Consider the following 26920-nt stretch of genomic DNA (forward strand, 5'->3'; position numbering starts at 1 on the left):
TCCATACATCAATTGTCTCAATCATTTATTTATTTATTAACTAATTAAATAATCACAGAAATGCACACACAAACAAACAAGTAGATATGGTTACAAGGAAATGATAGGGGAATGTGCCCTAGTGGGCTAAACAGGCATAGCGGCTTGTTAGACAAAGGGACTGAGAAGGACGCGAAAGATAAAAGACACTACAAAGTTGATAATTATAACAATTGAAATGCTAATCCTTTGCACATGAACGCTCACTCATTCGGGAATAATTGCAATCAATATATATACACTGCTCAAAAAAATTAAGGGAACACTTAAACAACACAATGTAACTCCAAGTCGATCACACTTCTGTGAAATCAAACTGTTCACTTAGGAAGCAACACTGATTGACAATAAATTTCACATGCTGTTGTGCAAATGGAATAGACAACAGGTGGAGATTATAGGCAATTAGCAAGACACACCCAATAAAGGAGTGGTTCTGCAGGTGGTGACCACAGACCACTTCTCAGTTCCTATGCTTCCTGGCTGATGTTTTGGTCACTTTGGAAAGCTGGCGGTGCTTTCACTCTAGTGGTAGCATGAGACGGAGTCTACAACCCACACAAGTGGCTCAGGTAGTGCAGCTCATCCAGGATGGCACATCAATGCGAGCTGTGGCAAGGGTTGCTGTGTCTGTCAGCGTAGTGTCCAGAGCATAGAGGCGCTACCAGGAGACAGGCCAGTACATCAGGAGATGTGGAGGAGGCCGTAGAAGGGCAACAACCCAGCAGCAGGACCGCTACCTCCGCCTTTGTGCAAGGAGGAGCAGGAGGAGCACTGCCAGAGCCCTGCAAAATGACCGCCAGCAGGCCACAAATGTGCATGTGTCTGCTCAAACAGTCAGAAACAGACTCCATGAGGGTGGTGATGAGGGCCCGACATCCACAGGTGGGGGTTGTGCTTACAGCCCAACACCGTGCAGGACGTTTGGCATTTGCCAGAGAACACCAAGATTGGCAAATTCGCCACTGGCGCCCTGTGCTCTTCACAGATGAAAGCAGGTTCACACTGAGCACATGTGACAGACGTGACAGTCTGACAGCCATGGAGAACGTTCTGCTGCCTGCAACATCCTCCAGCATGACCGGTTTGGCGGTGGGTCAGTCATGGTGTTGGGTGGCATTTCGTGGTCATGGTGTTGGGTGGCATTAGGTACCGAGATGAGATCCTCAGACCCCTTGTGAGACCATATGCTGGTGCGGTTGGCCCTGGGTACCCCCTAATGCAAGACAATGCTAGACCTCATGTGGCTGGAGTGTGTCAGCAGTTCCTGCAAGAGGAAGGCATTGATGCTATGGACTGGCCCGCCCGTTCCCCAGACCTGAATCCAATTGAGCACATCTGGGACATCATGTCTCGCTCCATCCACCAATGCCACGTTGCACCACAGACTGTCCAGGAGTTGGCTGATGCTTTAGCCCAGGTCTGGGAGGAGATCCCTCAGGAGGCCATCTGCCACCTCATCAGGAACATGCCCAGGCATTGTAGGGAGGTCATACAGGCACGTGGAGGCCACACACATTTACTGAGCCTCATTTTGACTTGTTTTAAGGACATTACATCAAAGTTGGATCAGCCTGTAGTGTGGTTTTCCACTTTAATTTTGAGTGTGACTCTAAATCCAGACCTCCATGGGTTGATAAATTTGATTTCCATTGATAATTTTTGAGTGATTTTGTTGTCAGCACATTCAACTATGTAAAGAAATAAATAAATATTTCATTCATTCAGATCTAGGATGTGTTAGTTTAGTGCTCCCTTCATTTCTTTGAGCAGTGTATTTACGCTCAGTGTGTCGTCGTGATCTCTGTTGGAAAGTTTGCTTCTGTTGGTGATCTGTTCGTCCTTAACGTAGGAGACTCTGCTAGCTAGCCAACAGCTAACAGCTAACAGCTAGCCAACGTCACCACACACACGTCTACTGATTCGAATTCAACAACCCGGTCAGGTAGTATCACATTTTCATTTCATTTCATTACAGTACAACGGTTTGATTTGTTTGATCGTAGCTAGCTACATAGCTAGCTACATAGCCGTCTTTGTTTCAAAGATAATTGTGTAGTCTAGAGCGATTTCCTAGGTTAGCTAGCCAGCTATTGTCGTTCTTTTAACGCAACGTAACGTAAACAACACTGCTAGCTAGCCAGCAGTACTTTAAACAGCCAGCAGTACTTCAAACAGTACTTTAATCTCACAGAATTAGTACTTTTGGTGGTTCAGAGATTGAATGCCAGATTTGACTGAGACTTTTTGTTCTGAGATGTGTCTAGAAGAACCAGTAAGTCAGAAATGTGTGTTTGTGCTGGAACAGAACACACATTCCCCAGGAAAGACCAGAGAGCACAGCAAAAAAACAACTCAGAGAGACCACATGTAACTCTCCCTCTCACTGTTACTGTGTGGGATTGATCCTAGTCCCTGAACACTGGGCAACCTCTCTGACCGGATTTGAAGCATTTGTGGTTATAGGGTGGAGAGACAGTGGTTGTCTTAATCATGTCCTAACTCACCCCGGTCTTAGTCACTTCTCCTTGGGAGCTCAGTCAACAACATTCTTCAGTTCTCCCAAACAAACTCTTAGACCGAACAAAAGACTTCCCATACACACAACAAAGCTCAGCTGAATGTCAGCCACTGCCACTCTCACACACAGTTAAGAAGTGGTGTTCTGTACCCACATCCAGTTAGGATACTTTCAGCTACGAGGTACTGAAGGTACAGTCATGAAAGAAAGACCGACAGATCTGCACACTGCTGAATGCCTCTGCAGTTCATCAAGGCGGGAATCTTAACTTCCACTTAACACACACTCAGCTCATTGGGTAGTCTATGAATAAAACACACACACTGTTGAGGATGGCTCAAAGCAGGAATGTATGTGTTTTGTCATAGATGTGTCTTTAAAACATGTCAATTCTACCAGTGTGCAGCTGCATGCACTGAGCTCTCTCCCGCTATGTTTCTTCAAGCTCTTTCCCTTCCTGGTATGCAATTATTACAGATGATTACATTATTACAATTAAACATCCTATTTTGTACATTGGGAAAACAGACAATACAGGAACACCAGTCCTTTTTTAAATCATGTCAGCAGTTTATTGGAATCCTTTTCAATGGGAATCACCATGGTAACACTTAGGAGACAAACTAACAGACAGAATGTTAAAGCAACAAATCTGACACATTTACAATAACAGTCATGCTCAAAGTTAGTCATTCAAATGCCTTCATACTGTAGTTCTACAGCAATATTACCCAGCATCTACGTTCTATATGTTCTATAGATGCTCATATTTACATTTCTGCCTGTCTAGGATTTCTGACTCTGTTTTAATGCAACACACAGCCTCTTTTAAAACTCCATAGAGACAGATAGGATTGTTGGTCAAATTCGATCCACACACAGTTCTTTGAGAAGACTAGCTATATACTTGACTGTGTGTTTGGCTCCTGAACCGTGGGGCCCATGGGCTATAGCTCAGGTACTCAGTCTGATGGGTTAGCCAACTCTGTAAAGTCACACATTTAAAAACAACTCAGAAAACACCCATTAGATTTCATAGTGATCATCTAAATATGGTCATTTATACCAGCTAGCAACTGGTCTGGATACAGTCACAACAGCCGCCCCAACAGTCACAACAGCCGCACAAAATAGCATACATCATCTCAAGGACGAAATACACTCAGATAACACTCTCAAAAAGGAAAAACAACAATCTCTAAAAAAAATGTGCATGAAAATAGCCTCAATGTACAATCACTAATAGGCTACTGAGATCATTTCCTTGCTCTCTGAAATTAAAAATAATAATATAATAATAATAATAATATAATAATATATGCCATTTAGCAGACGCTTTTATCCAAAGCGACTTACAGTCATGTGTGCATACATTCTACGTATGGGTGGTCCCGGGAATCGAACCCACTACCCTGGCGTTACAAGCACCATGCTCTACCAACTGAGCTACAGAAGGACCACCCAAAAATATATATTTATTCAACAAGTTAATAATCTTATGTATCAATGTATACACGTGTGTGTGTTTGTGTGTCTGTGCCTCTGTGTGTGTGTGTTTGTGTCTCTGAGTGTCTGTGTCTCTGAGTGTCTGTTTCTCTGTGTGTGTCTGTGTGTGTGTGTTTGTGTCTCTGAGTGTCTGTTTCTCTGTGTGTGTCTGTGTGTGTGTGTTTGTGTCTCTGAGTGTCTGTGTCTCTGAGTGTCTGTTTCTCTGTGTGTGTCTGTGTGTGTGTGTGTGTTTGTGTCTCTGAGTGTCTGTGTCTCTGAGTGTCTGTTTCTCTGTGTGTGTCTGTGTCTCTGTGTGTGTGTTTGTGTCTCTGAGTGTCTGTGTCTCTGTGTGTGTCTGTGTCTCTGAGTGTCTGTGTCTGTGTGTCTGTGTTTCTGTGTGTGTTTGTGTGTCTGTGTGTGTTTGTGTGTGTCTGTCTACTGTATGCATGTTTCTTTGTCTAATTATCTGTCAACATGTACAGTGCAGTTCAGAGGGAGTTCAGAGGGAGTCCACAGAAGGCAGGTCAGAGGTGAACAGCTCCTTGTATAGAGGAGGGAAGACAGAGTGGACGGTGAGCGGGTAGCGCTGGCTGAACCAGTGCAGCTTCTCCACATGAAGACTGCACAGAGACCGCAACACTGACACCTTCTGGTAAAGCTGGGGACATCACACACACAGCTTGTCAATGAAAGTTCTATTTATTTTTCATTTAAACTTTATTTAACTAGGCAATTTAGTTAAGAACAAATTCTTATTTACAATGACAGCCTACTAAAAGGCAAAAGGCCTCCTGCGGAGACAGGGGCCTGGGATTAAAATGAATACAACATGAATATAAGACAAAACACATCAAAACAAGAGACAACACAACACTACATAATGAGAGACCTAAGACAACAACATAGCAAGGCAGCAACACATGACAACACAGTATGGTAGCAACACAACATAACAACAACATGGTAGCAACACAACATGGTAGCAGCACAAACATGGTACAAACATTATTGGGCACAGACAACAGCACAAAGGTCAAGAAGGTAGAGACAACAATACATCATGCAAAGCATCCACAGCTGTCAGTAAGAGTCCATGACTGAGTCTTTGAATGAAGAGATTGAGATAAAACTGTCCAGTTTGAGTGTTTGTTGCAGCTCATTGCAGTCGCTAGCTACAGCAAACTGAAAAGAGGAGCAACCCAAGGATGTGTTTAGTTTGGGGAACTTTAACAGAATATGACTGGCAGAACGGGTGTTGTATGTGGAGGATGAGGGCTGCAGTAGATATCTTCGATAGGGGGGGAGTGAGACCTAAGAGGGTTTTTACAAATAAGCATCAACCAGTGGGTCTTGTGACGGATATACAGAGATGACCAGTTTACAGAGGAGTATAGAGTGCAGTGATGTGTTATATGAGGAGCACTGGTGACAAATCTGATGGCCGAATGGTACAGAATATCTATCCGCCCGAGAACACCCTTACCTGCCGATCTATAAATTATGTCTCTGTAATCTAGCATGGGAAGGATCATCATCTCAATCAGGGTTAGTTTGGCAGCTGGGGTGAAAGGAGAGCGATTACGATAGAGGAAACCAAATCTAGATTTAACTTTAGCCTGCAGCTTTGATATGTGCTGAGAGAAGGACAGTGCACCGTCTAGACATACTCCCAAGTACTTGTATGAGGTGACTACCTCACAGAGGTAGTAATAACACCTGTGGGAGGAGGGGAATTCTTCTTACCAAACCACATGACCTTTATTTTGGAGGTGTTCAGAACCAGGTTAATGTTGGAGAAAGCTTGTTGGACACTAAGAAAGCTTTGTTGTAGAGAATTTAATACAGAATCCGGGGAGGGGCCAGCTGAGTATAAGACTATCATCTGCATATAAATGGATGAGAGAGCTTCCTACTGCCTGAGCTATGTTGTTGATGCAAATTGAGAAGAGTGTGGGGCCTAGGATCGAGCCTTGGTGTACTCCCTTGGTGACAGGCAGTGGCTGAGACAGCAGATTTTCTGACTTTATACACTGCACTCTTTGAGTGAGGTAGTTAGCAAACCAGCCCAAAGACCCCTCCGAGACACCAATACTCCTTAGCCGGCCCACAAGAATGGAATGGGCTACCGTATCAAAAGCTTTGGCCAAGTCAATAAAAATAGCAGCACAATATTTCTTAGAATCAAGGGCAATGGTGACATCATTGAGGAGATTTAAGGTTGCAGTGACACATCCATAACATGAGCAGAAACCAGATTCAATACCCGAGAGAATACTATAGGCATCAAGAAAGTCAGTCAGTCGATTATTGACACGTTTTTCCAACACTTTTGATAAACAGGGCAAAATAGAAATAGGCCTAATTTTATTTTTTTATTTCACCTTTATTAGACTAGGCAAGTCAGTTAAGAATCACAGGACAAGTACGATTAGAAACATGTCCAATAAGGACAAGTTATTAGAAACATAGCTACTGTGCACACGCAGAATAATAAAAATTTGATTTAACTAGGCAAGTCAGTTAAGAACAAATGCTTATTTACAATGACAGCCTACCAGGGAATAGCCTTGTTCAGGGTCAGAACGACAGATTTTTAACAGCTTGAGGATTTGATCCAGCAACCTTTCAGTCACTGGCCCAACACTCTAACCACTAGGCTATCTGCCACCCCAGTTAATCCAGTGCAGAGTTAACACTGAAGGATTCCATTGTAAATCCACAGACTGTGGCTCCCCCTTTTACCCCTTTCCTTTCCCTCTGTCCCTTCATCCCTCCTCCCCTTCATGGGTGACACACAAACACAATGTCCCTGAGCAGTGTTTCTCAGCTTTAGAACTTCCCATGAAAAGCAGAATTAAGAGGAGGAGGAGGAAGAGTAAAATAACTTATATGACTAAAACTAAAGGGACAATCTACCGATAGTCTTCAAACAGTACTTTAATCTCACAGAATTAGTACTTTTGATGGTTCAGAGATTGAATGCCAGATTTGACTGAGACTTTTTGTTCTGAGATGTGTCTAGAAGAACCGGTAAGTCAGAAATGTGTGTTTGTGCTGGAACAGAACGCACATTCCCCAGGAAAGACCAGAGAGCACAGCAAAAAAACAACTCAGAGAGACCACATGTAACTCTCCCTCTCACTGTTACTGTGTGGGATTGATCCTAATCCCTGAACACTGGGCAACCTCTCTGACCGGATTTGAAGCATTTGTGGTTATAGGGTGGAGAGACAGTGGTTGTCTTAATCATGTCCTAACTCACCCCGGTCTTAGTCACTTCTCCTTGGGAGCTCAGTCAACAACATTCTTCAGTTCTCCCAAACAAACTCTTAGACCGAACAAAAGACTTCCCATACACACAACAAAGCTCAGCTGAATGTCAGCCACTGCCACTCTCACACACAGTTAAGAAGTGGTGTTCTGTACCCACATCCAGTTAGGATACTTTCAGCTACGAGGTACTGAAGGTACAGTCATGAAAGAAAGACCGACAGATCTGCATACTGCTGAATGCCTCTGCAGTTCATCAAGGGGTGAATCTTAACTCCCACTTAAGTAGAATTTTGACTCTCAATGACATCAATGCGTGACGAAGTTACATTTGAAACTCAAGTGGAAATTATGATTCAAGCCTGGACATTGCAGTCGATGAACAGGCGCAGCATTCAGCAGTGTGCTGGGGTCTACTTTGCTTTCACCACGATCTCTCACACACAAATACACACAGATGTCGATAGAACACACTCAGCTCATTGGGTAGTCTATGAATCAAACACACACACACTGTTGAGGACGGCTCAAAGCAGGAATGTCTGTGTGTATTCTCTCCCACTATGTTTCTTCAAGCTCTTTCCCTTCCTGGCATGCAATTAAACATCCTATTTTGTACAATGGGAAAACAAACAATACAGGAACACCAGTCCTTTTTTAAATCATGTCAGCAGTTTATTGGAAGCCATGGGAATCACCATGGTAACACTTAGGAGACAGAGAGAGAATGTTAAAGAAACACACCGGTAATGTTTGTGAAATCTGTTTAAAATAACAGTCATGCTCAAAGTTAGTCATTCAAATGCCTACATACTGTAGTTCTACAGCAATATTACCCAGCATCTACGTTCTATATGTTCTATAGATGCTCATATTTACATTTCTGCCTGTCTAGGATTTCTGACTCTGTTTTAATGCAACACACAGCCTCTTTTAAAACTCCATAGAGACAGATAGGATTGTTGGTCAAATTCGATCCACACACAGTTCTTTGAGAAGACTAGCTATATACTTGACTGTGTGTTTGGCTCCTGAACCGTGGGGCCCATGGGCTATAGCTCAGGTACTCAGTCTGATGGGTTAGCCAACTCTGTAAAGTCAAACATTTAAAAACAACTCAGAAAACACCTATTAGATTTCATAGTGATCATCTAAATATGGTCATTTATACCAGCTAGCAACTGGTCTGGATACAGTCACAACAGCCGCCCCAACAGTCACAACAGCCGCCCTGAGTCAAAATAACATCATCTCAAGGACGAATTAACACCCTCAAAAAGGAAAAACAAAACAACAACATATAAAACATTGTTTTGCATGAAAATCACTTCAATGTCCAATCACTAAAAGGCTACTGAAATAATCATCAAATCAAATCATTGCTCTCTGAAATGACAAAAACATATTTATTCAACAAGTGAAGCATTCAAAGTAATTTCATCTCATGTTATCAATGCATTCTCATGTGTCTGTGTCTCTAAGTTTGTGTGTCTGTGTCTCTGTCTGTGTCTCTGTGTGTCTGTGTGTCTCTAAGTGTCTGTGTGTGTCTGTGTCTTTGTGAGTGTCTGTGTCTCTGTGTGTGTCTGTGTTTCTGTGTGTGTTTGTGTTTCTGTGTGTGTTTGTGTGTCTGTGTGTGTTTGTGTGTGTCTGTCTACTGTATGCATGTTTCTTTGTCTAATTATCTGTCAACATGTACGGTGCAGTTCAGAGGGAGTTCACAGGGAGTCCACAGAAGGCAGGTCAGAGGTGAACAGCTCCTTGTATAGAGGAGGGAAGACAGAGTGGACGGTGAGCGGGTAGCGCTGGCTGAACCAGTGCAGCTTCTCCACATGAAGACTGCACAGAGACCGCAACACTGACACCTTCTGGTAGAGCTGGGGACATCACACACACAGCTTGTCAATGACAGTTCTACACACTGTCCAGTGATGTCATAGAGGGTAAACACCAGTGGTGGAAAAAGTACTCAATTGTCATACTTGAGTAAAAGTATAGATACCTTAACAGAAAATGACTCAAGTAAAAGTTAAAGTCACCCAGTAAAATACTACTTGAGTAAAAGTGCAAAAGTATTAGGTTAAAAATATACTTAAGTATCAAAAGTAAATGGAACTGCTCAAATGTTCTTAAGTATCAAAATGAAAAGAATAAACCATTTCAATGTCCTTATATTAAGCAAACCAGATGGCAACATAAAAAAAACATTTACAGCTAGCCAGGGGCACACTCCAACACTCAGACATCATTTACAGCTAGCCAGGGGCACACTCCAACACTCAGACATCATTTACAGCTAGCAAGGGGCACACTCCAACACTCAGACATCATTTACAGCTAGCCAGGGGCCCACTCCAACACTCAGACATCATTTACAGCTAGCCAGGGGCACACTCCAACACTCAGACATCATTTACAGCTAGCCAGGGGCACACTCCAACACTCAGACATCATTTACAGCTAGCCAGGGGCACACTCCAACACTCAGACATCATTTACAGCTAGCCAGGGGCACACTCCAACACTCAGACATCATTTACAGCTAGCAAGGGGCACACTCCAACACTCAGACATCATTTACAGCTAGCCAGGGGCACACTCCAACACTCAGACATCATTTACAGCTAGCCAGGGGCACACTCCAACACTCAGACATCATTTACAGCTAGCCAGGGGCACACTCCAACACTCAGACATCATTTACAGCTAGCCAGGGGCACACTCCAACACTCAGACATCATTTACAGCTAGCCAGGGGCACACTCCAACACTCAGACATCATTTACAGCTAGCCAGGGGCACACTCCAACACTCAGACATCATTTACAGCTAGCCAGGGGCACACTCCAACACTCAGACATCATTTACAGCTAGCCAGGGGCACACTCCAACACTCAGACATCATTTACAGCTAGCCAGGGGCACACTCCAACACTCAGACATCATTTACAGCTAGCCAGGGGCACACTCCAACACTCAGACATCATTTACAGCTAGCCAGGGGCACACTCCAACACTCAGACATCATTTACAAATGGAGCATTTGTGTTTAGGGAGCCCGCCAGGTCAGTGGCAATAGGGATGACCAAGGGATGTTCTCTTGATAAGTGTGTGAATTGGAACATTTTCCTGTCAAAATGTAACGAGTACTTTTGGGTATCAGGGAAAATGTATGGAGTAAAAAGTGCATTAACATTATTTTCTTTAGGAATGTAGTGAAGTAAAAGTAAAAGTTGACAAAAATATAATATAGTAAAGTAAAGTACAGATACCCCAAAAACGACTTAAGTTGTACTTTAAAGTATTTTTTCTTAAGTACTTTACACCACTGGTAACGCTCTCCACTCACTACTCCGTCAAACTTGAATGCGTGAGTGTGTGTCTATGAGTGTGTATGTGCAAGTGCTTGTGTGTGTGCGTGTATGTGCAAGTGCCTGTGTGTGTGCATGTATGTGTAAGTGCCTGTGTATGTTACCTTGTGCTGAAGGCTCTCCTGGTTGTCTCTGCGTAGCATGTGGCTGAGGCATACCTCCAAGTCTCTTCTCATTCTATGTACTCTGCCTCTATCCTCAAGACAGGGGCGATCTACACACACACACAAAAATACACACAAAAAAATTATTAAAAGAGATAAAATAGATAATTTTACACCATTAATCAGCTTATTATGTTCTATGACTTTACAGATCTATGACTTTATGGATCTATGTCTATGACTTTACGGATCTATGACTTTGCTGTTCTATAACTTTATTGTACTAAGATTATCTGCAGTATCATTTTACAGAATGTGTGTACATTTGTGTGTCTTACCAGGGTTAATGAGCACCATTGAGCTGAAGAGAGCCATCTGCTGCTCAGTCAGTCTCAGGGCACACATTCTGTGAGCGAAGTCAAACACCGCCACCATCAGATCACCACAGCCTGGAACAACACAGTTAGCAGAGTTAGCATCACTAAGACTAGGAACCAATTGGCAAAGTTAATATGAGATCGTGTCCTCCGTAATTATTGGGACAGTGAAGGATTTTTTTATATTTCAGCTCTATACTCCAAAAGTTTGTATTTGAAGTTAAAGTTCAGAAGGTTAGACACACAAATATCATACAGCCTCCACATTAACGTAGAAGTGTTAGCAAACATATTCTATTCTTTACAATAAAAGTGACTCCAAAATGACACAAAGCATTATTTACCATTCATTTCTATTGGGCACAAAATAATCTGAAACACAACCAAAACAAACAGCAAATGCATCCAACAAGTTGGTAGAGTCACAAGCTTGATGTAGTCATTGTGTGCTATGAATATGGGACCAAGTACTTCACTTTTTACTATTTTAATACACATATAAGTGAATTTGTCCCAATAATTTTGGTCCCCTAAAATGGGTGTGCTATGTACCCTCAAATTAAAGAGGACAGTCTGCACTTTAACCTCAGTCATTGTTTGATTTCAAATCCAAACTTTTGGAGCATAGCCATAAGAATAAAAACGACTTTACTTTCCCAATAATTATGGAGGGCAGTGTAGCATCCATTCAACAGCTAAGACTAGGAACCAATGGACTAACCCAGAGACTTGAAAAGTTCACTGTGGCATCCATTCAACAGCTAAGACTAGGAACCAATGGACTAACCCAGAGAATTGAAAAGTTCACTGTGGCATCCATTCAACAGCTAAGACTAGGAACCAATGGACTAACCCAGAGACTTGAAAAGTTCACTGTGGCATCCATTCAACAGCTAAGACTAGGAACCAATGGACTAACCCAGAGGTTTGAAAAGTTCACTGTAGCATCCATTCAACAGCTAAGACTAGGAACCAATGGACTAACCCAGAGACTTGAAAAGTTCACTGTAGCATCCATTCAACAGCTAAGACTAGGAACCAATGGACTAACACAGAGACTTGAAAAGTTCACTGTAGCATCCATTCAACAGCTAAGACTAGGAACCAATGGACTAACCCAGAGGTTTGAAAAGTTCACTGTAGCATCCATTCAACAGCTAAGACTAGGAACCAATGGACTAACCCAGAGACTTGAAAAGTTCACTGTGGCATCCATTCAACAGCTAAGACTAGGAACCAATGGACTAACCCAGAGACTTGAAAAAGTTCACTGTAGCATCCATTCAACAGCTAAGACTAGGAACCAATGGACTAACACATAGACTTGAAAAAGTTCACTGTAGCATCCATTCAACAGCTAAGACTAGGAACCAATGGACTAACACAGAGACTTGAAAAAGTTCACTGTAGCATCCATTCAACAGCTAAGACTAGGAACCAATGGACTAACCCAGAGACTTGAAAAAGTTCACTGTAGCATCCATTCAACAGCTAAGACTAGGAACCAATGGACTAACACAGAGACTTGAAAAAGTTCACTGTAGCATCCATTCAACAGCTAAGACTAGGAACCAATGGACTAACCCAGAGACTTGAAAAGTTCACTGTGGCATCCATTCAACAGCTAAGACTAGGAACCAATGGACTAACCCAGAGACTTGAACAGTTCACTGTGGCATCCATTCAACAGCTAAGACTAGGAACCAATGGACTAACCCAGAGACTTGAAAAGTTCACTGTGGCATCCATTCAACAGCTAAGACAAGGAACCAATGGACTAACACAGAGACTTGAAAAGTTCACTGTAGCATCCATTCAACAGCTAAGACTAGGAACCAATGGACTAACCCAGAGACTTGAAAAGTTCACTGTGGCATCCATTCAACAGCTAAGACTAGGAACCAATGGACTAACCCAGAGACTTGAAAAGTTCACTGTAGCATCCATTCAACAGCTAAGACTAGGAACCAATGGACTAACACAGAGGTTTGAAAAGTTCACTGTAGCATCCATTCAACAGCTAAGACTAGGAACCAATGGACTAACACAGAGACTTGAAAAAGTTCACTGTAGCATCCATTCAACAGCTAAGACTAGGAACCAATGGACTAACCCAGAGACTTGAAAAAGTTCACTGTAGCATCCATTCAACAGCTAAGACTAGGAACCAATGGACTAACACAGAGACTTGAAAAAGTTCACTGTAGCATCCATTCAACAGCTAAGACTAGGAACCAATGGACTAACACAGAGACTTGAAAAAGTTCACTGTAGCATCCATTCAACAGCTAAGACTAGGAACCAATGGACTAACCCAGAGACTTGAAAAAGATCACTGTAGCATTCATTCAACAGCTAAGACTAGGAACCAATGGACTAACCCAGAGACTTGAAAAGTTCACTGTAGCATCCATTCAACAGCTAAGACTAGGAACCAATGGACTAACCCAGAGGTTTGAAAAGTTCACTGTAGCATCCATTCAACAGCTAAGACTAGGAACCAATGGACTAACCCAGAGGTTTGAAAAGTTCACTGTAGCATCCATTCAACAGCTAAGACTAGGAACCAATGGACTAACCCAGAGACTTGAAAAAGTTCACTGTAGCATCCATTCAACAGCTAAGACTAGGAACCAATGGACTAACCCAGAGACTTGAAAAGTTCACTGTAGCATCCATTCAACAGCTAAGACTAGGAACCAATGGACTAACCCAGAGACTTGAAAAGTTCACTGTAGCATCCATTCAACAGCTAAGACTAGGAACCAATGGACTAACCCAGAGGTTTGAAAAGTTCACTGTAGCATCCATTCAACAGCTAAGACTAGGAACCAATGGACTAACCCAGAGACTTGAAAAGTTCACTGTAGCATCCATTCAACAGCTAAGACTAGGAACCAATGGACTAACCCAGAGACTTGAAAAGTTCACTGTAGCATCCATTCAACAGCTAAGACTAGGAACCAATGGACTAACCCAGAGACTTGAAAAGTTCACTGTAGCATCCATTCAACAGCTAAGACTAGGAACCAATGGACTAACCCAGAGACTTGAAAAGTTCACTGTAGCATCCATTCAACAGCTAAGACTAGGAACCAATGGACTAACCCAGAGACTTGAAAAGTTCAGTGCTGCCAAACTTCCCATCGAAGAAGATGGTGCTGTTCTCTGTGTTAAAACACCTGCTCATTCTAACCAGAACCACCTCCATCGATCCTGAGAGAGAGAGATGGAGAGATGGAGAGAGGAGAGAGAGAGAGAGAGAGAGAGAGAGAGAGAGAGAGAGAGAGATGGTGGGTAGAGAGAGATGGAGGGAGAGAGAGAGATGGAGAGATGGAGAGAGGGAGAGAGAGAGAGATGGTGGGTAGAGAGAGATGGAGGGGAGAGAGAGAGATGGAGAGATGGAGAGAGGGAGAGAGAGAGAGATGGTGGGTAGAGAGAGATGGAGGGGAGAGAGAGAGATGGAGAGATGGAGAGAGGGAGAGAGAGAGAGATGGTGGGTAGAGAGAGATGGAGAGAGAGAGAGAGAGAGAGAGAGAGAGAGAGAGAGAGAGAGAGAGAGAGAGAGAGAGAGAGAGATGGAGAGATGGAGAGAGAGAGATGGAGAGATGGAGAGAGAGAGATGGAGAGATGGAGAGAGAGAGATGGAGAGATGGAGGGGAGAAAGAGAGATGGAGAGATGGAGAGAGAGAGATGGATAGATGGAGGGGAGAGAGAGATGGAGAGATGGAGAGATGGAGAGAGAGAGATGGAGGGGAGAGAGAGAGATGGAGAGAGGGAGAGAGAGAGATGGTGGGTAGAGAGAGAGCAGGGGAGAGAGAGATGGATAGATGGAGGGGAGAGAGAGATGAGAGAGGGAGAGAGAGAGAGAGAGAGAGAGAGAGAGAGAGAGATGGTGGGTAGAGAGAGAGATGGAGGGGAGAGAGAGAGATGGAGAGATGGAGAGAGAGAGAGATGGAGGGTAGAGAGAGAGATGGAGAGATGGAGAGATGGAGAGAGAGAGAGAGAGAGAGAGAGAGAGAGAGAGAGAGAGAGAGAGAGAGAGAGAGAGATGGTGGGTAGAGAGAGAGATGGAGGGGAGAGAGAGAGATGGAGAGATGGAGAGAGAGAGAGATGGAGGGTAGAGAGAGAGATGGAGAGATGGAGAGAGAGAGAGAGAGAGAGAGAGAGAGAGAGAGAGAGAGAGAGAGAGAGAGAGAGAGAGAGAGAGAGAGAGAGAGAGAGATGGTGGGTAGAGAGAGATGGTGGGTAGAGAGAGATGGAGGGGAGAGAGAGAGAGATGGAGAGATGGAGAGAGAGAGGGAGAGAGAGAGAGAGAGAGAGAGAGATGGTGGGTAGAGAGAGATGGAGGGGAGAGAGAGAGATGGAGAGAGGGAGAGAGACAGAGAGGGAGAGAGATGGAGAGATGGAGAGAGAGATGGAGAGAGGGAGAGATGGAGAGAGAGACGGAGAGAGGGAGAGAGAGAGAGAGGGAGAGAGATGGAGGGTGAAGAATGTTTAATAATGGCAATGTGCACTTCTTACAGGAAGACTTTTCTTGAGAGAGGACAGTGTAGTAAGTAGTGATTGACAGGTGGATTCAGCTCACCAGTCTTGAGCAAGGTGATCTGGTCGTTCTGTCCAAGCCCACGGAACCCTGGGATGCGTTTGGCAAACTCCACCACGTACTGTACCGCTTCAGTCAGCCTCACGGCACAGTGCTGCCACATCTCATCTACTGACTGGAGGGAGGGAGGGAAGAGAAAAAGATAGGTGTGAGGGGAGAGAGAATTCCAAAAAGAGGTGAAAAGGAGAAGAGAGAAACAAGATGTCTTCACATCTGGGGCGGCAGATAGCCTAGTGGTTAGAGCGTTGTACTAGTAACTGAAAGGTTGCAAGATCAAGTCCCCGAGCTGACTAGGTAAAAATCTGTTCCTAGGCCGTCATTGAAAATTAGAATTTGTTCTTAACTGACTAGTTAAATGAAGGTCAAATAAAAAATAAAATGAAAAACTTGATTTCAGCGGTCAGACTTCTTTTAACTTATTAATGAAACTGTTATTTATTACTGATGACTGACTGATGATTTATAAGAGACCAGTGATGTGTTGGTACAGTACCTTGCTCTGGTAGGCATGGATCTCCTCTCTGCTGAACAACTTCCATCTCAGAGCCTGTAGTTCCTCTAGTCTGAACTGACTGGTGTCCCTATGGGACCGCACGATACTGTCACACAGCTCCTCTATGTGTAGCAGGGAGGGGGAGGGGGGGTAAGGGCAGTAAGGGTCTTCTGGGTCATACGATCTAATTCCCATCCCTATCGTCTGGTCAGGAGACGGCTGACGGGAGTCGAACCCTGAAGAAGACAGAGTGAGAAGGAGGAAGGGGTAATAGATATTAAACAGTGCTGGTCTGATTATGCGTTTCGAGCGTGTGTACAGTATGTATCCACTGCCTTACCTCTTTCGTCTGATTGCCCACTACCAGGAGACACACAGGAGCCCTGGTAGGCCAGACCTGGAGCCTGGGACTCGCCTGGGGAGCACACCAGGTAGGGGAGCACATCGGTCGGGCAGGGTGGCAGCTCTGGCTCTCCAGGGAAGGAGTAGGCCGGAGCCGCGGCCTGGAGCAGGTGGGGTGTCCGGAAACGGCATGCCTTGCTGGGGTAGGACAGGGCGGGTTGGGCCTCTGCCTGGAGATGCTGCTGCTGCTGCTGACGGTGTCTCTCCACCTCGGCACGCAGAGACTCCCGCTGACGTTTCGACATCCGACCAAACTTCACCGCTGGGGAAACAAAACAGTTTGTGGTGGAGATGAGTTGAATTACCCTCATATAAAGTTAAATAAAATATATATTTTTTAAGTAAAGTTATTTAAAAATGTGTATTTATTCAACCTTTACTTTACCAGGAGACATCTTTTTTTATGTGTGTGCGTGTCTCACCATCCCGGCTCATGCCCTGGGTCACACACTTCTGCAGTCGGCAGCTCTGGCAGCGGTTGCGGCTGGCTCTGTCTATAGGACAGTTACTCTGTCTGGAACAGGAGTAGGACACGGACGGCAGCTGGCTACGCCGGTAAAAACCCTGAGGGGGAGAGAGGACCATTGACATAACCAATGAAATCCCTGGAAATAAGTCACCTGACCACACGGTTAGTTATGTCTGCTTGGTCAGAGAGAAATCAGGTGTGTAGTGCTGCAGTCTCACCTTGCAGCCCTCGCAGGTGATGACTCCATAGTGAACTCCTGATGATTTATCACCACAGATCTTACAGGGAATCACCTCAATCTGAGCTACACACACAATAACACACACATTACAGTTCACACACATTACAGTTAACAGTAACACAATACAGTTAACACACACATTACAGTTAACACACACATTACAGTTAACAGTAACACAATACAATACGGGAAGACTTAGGGAGACTTATGGAGACTTAGGGAGACTTCGGGAAGACTTAGGGAGACTTAGGGAGACTTATGGAGACTTAGGGAGACTTAGGAAAACTTGGGGAAACTTAGGGAGACTTAGGGGGACTTAGGGAGACTTATGGAGACTTAGGGAGACTTCGGGAAGACTTAGGGAGACTTAGGGAGACTTATGGAGACTTAGGGAGACTTGGGGAAACTTAGGGAGACTTAGGGGGACTTAGGGAGACTTATGGAGACTTAGGGAGACTTCGGGAAGACTTAGGGAGACTTGGGGAAACTTAGGGAGACTTATGGAGACTTATGGAGACTTAGGGAGACTTATGGAGACTTAGGGAGACTTATGAAGACTTAGGGAGACTTATGGAGACTTAGGGAGACTTCGGGAAGACTTATGGAGACTTATGGAGACTTAGGGAGACTTAGAAGGACTTAGGGAGACTTAGGGGAGAAGAGAAAGTGAAATATAGATGATGGTAAAGAGAATTGAGGGCAGGAAGGGGAAAGAGAAACCTATACTGCAGAGAGGTAACATTAACACAAAATCAGACTGAGAAAGTTGGTTGACCACAAATATGGAGTGGAAAACGGGTTTTTGGTCTGTGTACGTGACACCTGATTACGTGACACCTGCGTTGTGTGTGTTCAGGTATGTCAGTATATCTATCCCATTGAGGTTTGACCATTCCCCTAACAAATCAACAACACTTCACATGAACACACACACACAAACACACACACACACGCAGCTTTGCTACAATAATACGGGCTTGTTAAAAAGAGACAGTTTGCTTGGTTGTCATCAAACGTTGCAGAGTGAAAGTATGAACATTCTGTTTTCCTCTGATTAGCCTCTCATTTCCTCTCATTAGCATTTCTTACATTGTTAAAAATGAACCGAATAACATCAAATACACAGCAACAGACAGTAGAGACAACAGTAGAGGGGGAATATTTGCGAATGGAGAGAGGAGGAGGAGGTGAAGGTGTCAACCTCAGTCTTTTCAAGTGGTTAACTGGCTTCTCTTTTGCTCTGACTATCCTTCTTTCATCTCACCTCTCGCTCTCTCCATCCCCCTCTCTCTATCTGTCTCATAAAGGATAGTGCTGCCAGTAATAGAGTCTTTCATCTTGGTTAATGCTGCCAGGAATGTCCATCCCCCCCACCCCCCACCCTCTTCCTCATCACTCAACAAATCATACATTATTACATTCAGAACATATGAAAATAAATACGCTATTCTGTCGTGATTTTAGAGTTCGGGAAGAGTGTTTGTCTTTCTTTATGTTGTGTGTGTAAGTTAGTTTGTCAAGCGGTGAGACAATCCCTTGTGTTTACAGTACAGCAATTAATTGTGTGAAATGTGTGTGTCAGTGTGTCAAGTGTTTGTGCCCTCTTTTCAGGTGCCACAGGAATCTCCCAGAGGCCGTAAGAGAGGGCAGTCTGCGGTGAAACTGAGAAACCCCCTGCACAACTGATATAATACACACTAAACTGCACATCTGATATAATACACACTATACTGCACATCTAATATAATACACACTATACTGCACATCTGATATAATACACACTATACTGCACATCTGATAGAATACACACTAAACTGCACATCTGATATAATACACACTATACTGCACATCTGATATAATACACACTATACTGCACATCTGATATAATACACACTATACTGCACATCTGATATAATACACACTATACTGCACATCTGATATAATACACACTATACTGCACATCTGATAGAATACACACTAAACTGCACATCTGATATAATACACACTATACTGCACATCTGATAGAAAACACACTATACTGTACATCTGATATAATACACACTATACTGCACATCTGATATAATACACACTATACTGCACATCTGATATAATACACACTAAACTGCACATCTGATATAATACACACTATACTGCACATCTGATATAATACACACTATACTGCACATCTGATATAATACACACTATACTGCACATCTGATAGAATACACACTAAACTGCACATCTGATATAATACACACTATACTGCACATCTGATGGAAAACACACTATACTGCACATCTGATATAATACACACTATACTGCACATCTGATAGAATACACACTAAACTGCACATCTGATATAATACACACTATACTGCACATCTGATATAATACACACTATACTGCACATCTGATATAATACACAATATACTGCACTTCTGATAGAAAACACACTATACTGCACATCTGATATATTACACACTATACTGCACATCTGATAGAATACACACTATACTGCACATCTGCACACCTAAAGACTGCATGCATTGTATTGTCTATATGCAGTAAAATAACTGAACAACACTTCATGAAAACTGACTAATTGTGTGAGCATGTTAATGGGAAAGTGGATAGACAGAATTGATGGGTGGGTAGATGAAACAAGTTGAGTGACTGCCTGCAAAACTTTATAGAGAGAGAGAGAGAGCAAGAGAGAGAGAGCAAGAGAGAGTGTCAGTGGTCTCTGTTTTTTTCTCTCTCAGTTCTGATTCTCAACCTCAAACAACAGGAAACCAACCTGACCCACAACCTTTTACTGTTGACGCACATACACACATGTATGTTTCTATCTTTTCCATTCATTTGGGATTGAGGACCAGTATGTACTGCAGGGCTGTATGAGGATCAGCAATACCATAGACAACATATGGTGTGGGCTGTGGACTCATCTCCACATTAGATCATTGATGATTGAATAATTGCAACTGCCACAGCAAACTGTGTTTCCATCTCGGTCCCTATCTCTCAAACTCACCCTCTATCTCTCTATTCTCTTTCTTCATCTTATTCTGAAGCCACATTGCTGATATTGGTCAATTTCCTCTATGTGTCCTTTATTATCATATCTCTCCACCTACACAGACCACAGGCCTCTAGATAAATCTCTCTCTCAAATATATCTATAGATCTCCATCACCTAGACCAGTCAGTGATCTTCTGTGATGTGCACAGCAGCCCTATCTTTAACTGTTACAGGCATCTCTACCCCAGGCAGCCCTACCCATCTAGTTAAGATCAACAGCTAACCTGGCTAACAGCTAACCTGGCTAACTGCTAACCTGGCTAACAGCTAACCTGGCTAACAGCTAACCTGGCTAACAGCTAACCTGGCTAACTGCTGACCTGGCTAACTGCTGACCTGGCTAACTGCTGACCTGGCTAACTGCTGACCTGGCTAACAGCTAACCTGGCTAACAGCTAACCTGGCTCCAACTTCATCAGAGCCGTCATTTACCCAGCCTCCTTCACATCTGTTGATAGCACCAGTGGTGGTATTACTGGAGCGGATGAGGAGCGATGGCAGCTAGCTAATATAACATGACCTCTTACACTTCTGTCTCCTCTGACTAGTCACCATGGTAGTGTCTGCTACGGCACTATGGGCCTGGGACATCCTACACACTAACAAACAGCAGCTCGTCAAGGGATGGCAGGTGGATCCATGTTACTGTTCTCAACCTTTACTTGACTTTTCAATCTCCCCTCGGTGTAGTAAATTATGATATGGTCTCGACAGTTACTGAAATGATACTATTGACACTGAGTTCTCAGTCCCCCCTCATCCCATCCCTGATCTCTTTAGCCGAACCAGCTATAGGCCAGATATAGAAAAGAGAGGGAATTACTGATCTAAATTAAGAAAGAAAAGCGGGAGAGAGAGTTGAGAGAGAGAGATAATAGAAGATGAGAGTAACAGTGAGTGAGAGAGAAGTGACTGGTAAGGAGAGAGGGAAAGTGGGGATAGCAAGAATACTAGAGAGATAAATGTTATGCAACACTAGTCCACAGATACACATATAATCTCTATTCCTCTCCCTCATCATCTTCCCTCTCTGTCAATGAGCATCAGAAATCACCTAGGCTACAACTGGATTGCATTAGCCGCCCCGACATACAAGTCCTTTGGAGTATGTCTAGACGGTGCACTGTCCTTCTCTCAGCACATATCAAAGCTGCAGGCTAAAGTTAAATCTAGACTTGGTTTCCTCTATCGTAATCGCTCTCCTTTCACCCCAGCTGCCAAACTAACCCTGATTCAGATGACCATCCTACCCATGCTAGATTACAGAGACATCATTTATAGATCTGCAGGTAAGGGTGCTCTCGAACGGCTAGATGTTCTTTACCATTTGGCCATCAGAATTCCCACCAATGCTCCCTATAGGACACATCACTGCACTCTAAACTCGTCTGTAAACTGGTCATCTCTGTATACCCGTCGCAAGTCCCACTGGTTGATGCTTATTTATAAAACCTTCTTAGGCCTCACTCCCCCCTACCTGATATATCTACTGCATCCCTCATCCTCCTCATACAACACCCGTTCTGTCAGTCATATTCTGTTAAAGGTCCCCAAAGCACACACATCCTTGGGTTGCTCCTCTTTTCAGTTCGCTGTAGCTAGCGACTGGAACGAGCTGCAACAAACACTCAAACTGGACAGTTTTATCTCAATCTCTTCATTCAAAGACTCAATCATGGACTCTTACTGACAGCTGTGGATGCTTTGTATGATGTATTGTTGTCTCTACCTTCTTGACCTTTGTGCTGTTGACTTTGCCCAATAATGTTTGTACCATGTTTTTTATTTGTATTTGATTTATTTCACCTTTATTTAACCAGGTAGGCTAGTTGAGAACACCTTTATTTAACCAGGTAGGCTAGTTGAGAACACCTTTATTTAACCAGGCAGGCTAGTTGAGAACACCTTTATTTAACCAGGTAGGCTAGTTGAGAACACCTTTATTTAACCAGGTAGGCTAGTTGAGAACACCTTTATTTAACCAGGCAGGCTAGTTGAGAACACCTTTATTTAACCAGGTAGGCTAGTTGAGAACACCTTTATTTAACCAGGCAGGCTAGTTGAGAACACCTTTATTTAACCAGGTAGGCTAGTTGAGAACACCTTTATTTAACCAGGCAGGCTAGTTGAGAACACCTTTATTTAACCAGGTAGGCTAGTTGAGAACACCTTTATTTAACCAGGTAGGCTAGTTGAGAACACCTTTATTTAACCAGGCAGGCTAGTTGAGAACACCTTTATTTAACCAGGTAGGCTAGTTGAGAACACCTTTATTTAACCAGGTAGGCTAGTTGAGAACACCTTTATTTAACCAGGCAGGCTAGTTGAGAACACCTTTATTTAACCAGGCAGGCTAGTTGAGAACACCTTTATTTAACCAGGTAGGCTAGTTGAGAACACCTTTATTTAACCAGGCAGGCTAGTTGAGAACACCTTTATTTAACCAGGTAGGCTAGTTGAGAACACCTTTATTTAACCAGGCAGGCTAGTTGAGAACACCTTTATTTAACCAGGTAGGCTAGTTGAGAACACCTTTATTTAACCAGGCAGGCTAGTTGAGAACACCTTTATTTAACCAGGTAGGCTAGTTGAGAACACCTTTATTTAACCAGGCAGGCTAGTTGAGAACACCTTTATTTAACCAGGTAGGCTAGTTGAGAACACCTTTATTTAACCAGGCAGGCTAGTTGAGAACACCTTTATTTAACCAGGCAGGCTAGTTGAGAACACCTTTATTTAACCAGGTAGGCTAGTTGAGAACACCTTTATTTAACCAGGCAGGCTAGTTGAGAACACCTTTATTTAACCAGGTAGGCTAGTTGAGAACACCTTTATTTAACCAGGCAGGCTAGTTGAGAACACCTTTATTTAACCAGGTAGGCTAGTTGAGAACACCTTTATTTAACCAGGCAGGCTAGTTGAGAACACCTTTATTTAACCAGGTAGGCTAGTTTAGAACACCTTTATTTAACCAGGTAGGCTAGTTGAGAACACCTTTATTTAACCAGGTAGGCTAGTTTAGAACACCTTTATTTAACCAGGTAGGCTAGTTGAGAACACCTTTATTTAACCAGGCAGGCTAGTTGAGAACACCTTTATTTAACCTGGTAGGCTAGTTGAGAACACCTTTATTTAACCAGGCAGGCTAGTTGAGAACACCTTTATTTAACCAGGTAGGCTAGTTGAGAACACCTTTATTTAACCAGGCAGGCTAGTTGAGAACACCTTTATTTAACCAGGTAGGCTAGTTGAGAACACCATTATTTAACCAGGTAGGCTAGTTGAGAACAAGTTCTCATTTACAACTGCGACCTGGCCAAGATAAAGCATAGCAGTGTGAACAGACAACACAGAGTTACACATGGAGTAAACAATAAACAAGTCAAAAATATCGTAGAAAGAAAAAAATGATTTTATATACATTGTGTGCAAAAGGCATGAGGAGGTAGGCAATAAATAGGCCATAGGAGTGAATAATTACAATTTAGCAGATTAACACTGCAGTGATAAATGATCAGATGGTCGTGTACAGGTAGAGATACTGGTGTGCAAAAGAGCAGAAAGGTAAATAAATATAAACAGTATGGGGATGAGGTAGGTAAATTGGGTGGGCTATATACCATAGACTATGTACAGCTGCAGCGATCGGTTAGCTGCTCAGATAGCAGATGTTTAAAGTTGGTGAGGGAGATAAGTCTCCAACTTCAGGTATTTCAAATAAAATCAAATCAAATTGTATTTGTCACATACACATGGTTAGCAGATTCCCGGGACCACCCATACGTAGAATGTATGCACACATGACTGTAAGTCGCTTTGGATAAAAGCGTCTGCTAAATGGCATATATTATTATATATTATTATGAGATGAGTATGTAAACAAAGTGGCATAGTTTAAAGTGGCTAGTGATACATGTATTACATAAATATGCAGTAGATGATATAGAGTACAGTATATACGTATACATATGAGATAAATAATGTAGGATATGTAAACATTATATTAAGTAGCATTGTTTAAAGTGGCTAGTGATATATTTTACATCAATTCCCATCAATCCCCATTATTAAAGTGGCTGGAGTTGAGTCAGTGTGTTGGCAGCAGCCACTCAATGTTAGTGGTGGCTGTTTAAAAGTCTGATGGCCTTGAGATAGAAGCTGTTTTTCAGTCTCTCGGTCCCAGCTTTGATGCACCTGTACTGACCTCGCTTCTGGATGATAGCGGGGTGAACAGGCAGTGGCTCGGGTGGTCTTCCTGTGACATCGGGTGGTGTAGGTGTCCTGGAGGGCAGGTAGTTTGCCCCCGGTGATGCGTTGTGCTAGCTATTTTGTGTTTGTTTTGTGCTGCTACCATGTTGTTGTCATGTGTTGCTGCCTTAGGTCTCTCTTTATGTAGTGTTGTGTTGTCTCTTTATGTAGTGTTGTGTTGTCTCTTTATGTAGTGTTGTGTTGTCTCTTTATGTAGTGTTGTGTTGTCTCTTTATGTAGTGTTGTGTTGTCTCTTTATGTAGTGTTGTGTTGTCTCTTTATGTAGTGTTGTGTTGTCTCTTTATGTAGTGTTGTGTTGTCTCTTTATGTAGTGTTGTGTTGTCTCTTGTTGTGACGTGTGTTTTGACCTATATTTATTTCTTATTTTTAATCCCAGCCTCCATCCCTGAAGGAGGCCTTTTGTCGTTTGGTAGGCCGTCATTGTAAATAAGAATTTGTTCTTAACTGACTTGCCTTAAATAAAGGTTAAATAAAGGTTAAATAAAAAATAAATAAATTCATAACCCTTGACTTATTCCACATTTGGTTGTGTTACAACCTAAATTCAAAATGGATTAAATATAATTTATTTTCACACATCGACACACAATATCCCATATTGACAACGTGAAAATATGTTTATAGAAATTTTTGCAATTTTTGGGGAAATGCAATACAGAAATATCTCATTTCTAGTTGAAGTCGGAAGTTTACATACATCTTAGCCAAATACATTTGAACTCAGTTTTTCAAACTTCATGACATTTAATCAGAGTAAAAATTCTGTCTTAGGTCAGTTAGGATCACCACTTCATTTTAAGAGTGTGAAATATCAGAATAATAGTAGAGAGAATGATTTATTTCAGCTTTCATTTCTTTCATCACATTCCCAGTGGGTCAGAAGTTTACATACACTCAATTTAGTATTTGGTAGCATCGCCTTTAAATTGTTTAATTTGGGTCAAACGTTTTGGGTAGCCTTCCACAAGCTTCCCACAATAAATTGGATGAATTTTGGCCCATTCCTCCTGACAGAGCTGGTGTAACTGAGTCAGGTTTGTAGGCCTCCTTGCTCGCACACACTTTTTCAGTTCTGCCCACAAATTTTCTATAGGATTGAGGTCAGGGCTTTGTGATGGCCACTCCAATAACTTGACTTTAAGCCATTTTGCCACAACTTTGGAAGTATGCTTGGGGTCATTGTCCATTTGGAAGACACATCTGTGACCAAGCTTTAACTTCCTGAGTGATGTCTTGAGATGTTGCCTCAATATATCCACCAAATTTTACTTGCTAATGATGCTATCTATTTTGTGAAGTGGCTGCGTGGTCCCATGGTATTTATACTTGCATACTATTGTTCGTACAGATGAACGTGGTACCTTCAGGCATTTGGAAATTGCTCCCAAGGATGAACCAGACTTGTCTTGGTTGATTTCGTCTGATTTTCCCATGATGTCAAGCAGAGGCACTGAGTTTGAAGGTAAGCCTTGAAATACATCCACAGGTACACCTCCAATTGACTCAAATGATGTCAATTAGCCGATCAGAAGCTTCTAAAGCCCTGACATAATTTTCTGGACTTTTCCAAGCTGTTTAAAGGCACAGTCAACTTAGCGTATGTAAACGTCTGACCCACAGGAATTATTATTATACAGTGAATTATAAGTGAAATAATCTGTCTGTAAACAATTGTTGAAAAAATCACTTGTGTCATGAACAAAGTAGATGTCCTAACGGACTTGGCAAAACTATAGTCTGTTAACAAGAAATTTGTGGAGCGGTTGAAAAACTAGTTTTAATGACTTCAACCTAAGTGTATGTAAACTTCCGACTTCAACTGTAAGTATTCACACCCATGAGTCAATACTTGGAAAACCTTCCTGGTCTTTGTGGTGGAATCTGTATTTGAAATTCACTGCTCGGCTGAGGGACCTTACAGATAATTATATGTGTGGGATACAGAGATGAGGTAGTCATTCAAAAATCATGTTAAACACTATTATTGTACACAGAGTGAGTCCATGCAACTTATTATGTGACTTGTTAAGCAAATTTGTACTCATTAACTTATTTAGGCTTGCCATAACAAAGGGGTTGTATACTTGACTTAAGACACTTCAGATTTTCATTTTTAATTAATTTGTAAAAATGTCAAAAAACACAATTACACTTTGACTTTCTTGGGTATTGTATGTAGGACAGTGACAAAACA

The 26920-nt window shown here is 42.6% G+C and overlaps 1 protein-coding gene and 1 long non-coding RNA gene across 21 annotated transcripts; both read right to left on the reverse strand.

The window, feature by feature from the left end:
* Positions 1-7973: 7973 nt before the first annotated feature.
* Positions 7974-17668, reverse strand: LOC118373729 (nuclear receptor ROR-alpha A-like). The gene is made up of 9 exons (XM_052502613.1): positions 17353-17668; positions 17088-17229; positions 16604-16927; positions 16264-16499; positions 15753-15885; positions 14273-14380; positions 11126-11236; positions 10788-10897; positions 7974-9189 (listed from the first exon to the last, which is right to left on the reverse strand). Exons 1-9 carry the CDS (start codon positions 17476-17478, stop codon positions 9031-9033), a joined length of 1449 nt encoding a protein of 482 aa, XP_052358573.1. The 5' UTR covers positions 17479-17668; the 3' UTR covers positions 7974-9030.
* Positions 17669-22267: 4599 nt separating this feature from the next.
* On the reverse strand, positions 22268-23709 carry LOC127919195 (uncharacterized). 20 transcript variants are annotated; one of them, XR_008102149.1, is made up of 3 exons: positions 23584-23709; positions 23287-23385; positions 22268-23187 (listed from the first exon to the last, which is right to left on the reverse strand). It is a non-coding gene; the product is annotated as an uncharacterized LOC127919195 (long non-coding RNA). The 20 variants fall into 20 exon arrangements; XR_008102143.1 differs by having other exon boundaries at positions 22268-23253; XR_008102145.1 differs by having other exon boundaries at positions 23221-23385.
* Between the last annotated feature and the right edge of the window lie 3211 nt (positions 23710-26920).

The sequence above is a fragment of the Oncorhynchus keta genome, unplaced genomic scaffold (genome assembly GCF_023373465.1).
Source record: "Oncorhynchus keta strain PuntledgeMale-10-30-2019 unplaced genomic scaffold, Oket_V2 Un_contig_1599_pilon_pilon, whole genome shotgun sequence".
Lineage (NCBI taxonomy): Eukaryota > Metazoa > Chordata > Actinopteri > Salmoniformes > Salmonidae > Oncorhynchus > Oncorhynchus keta.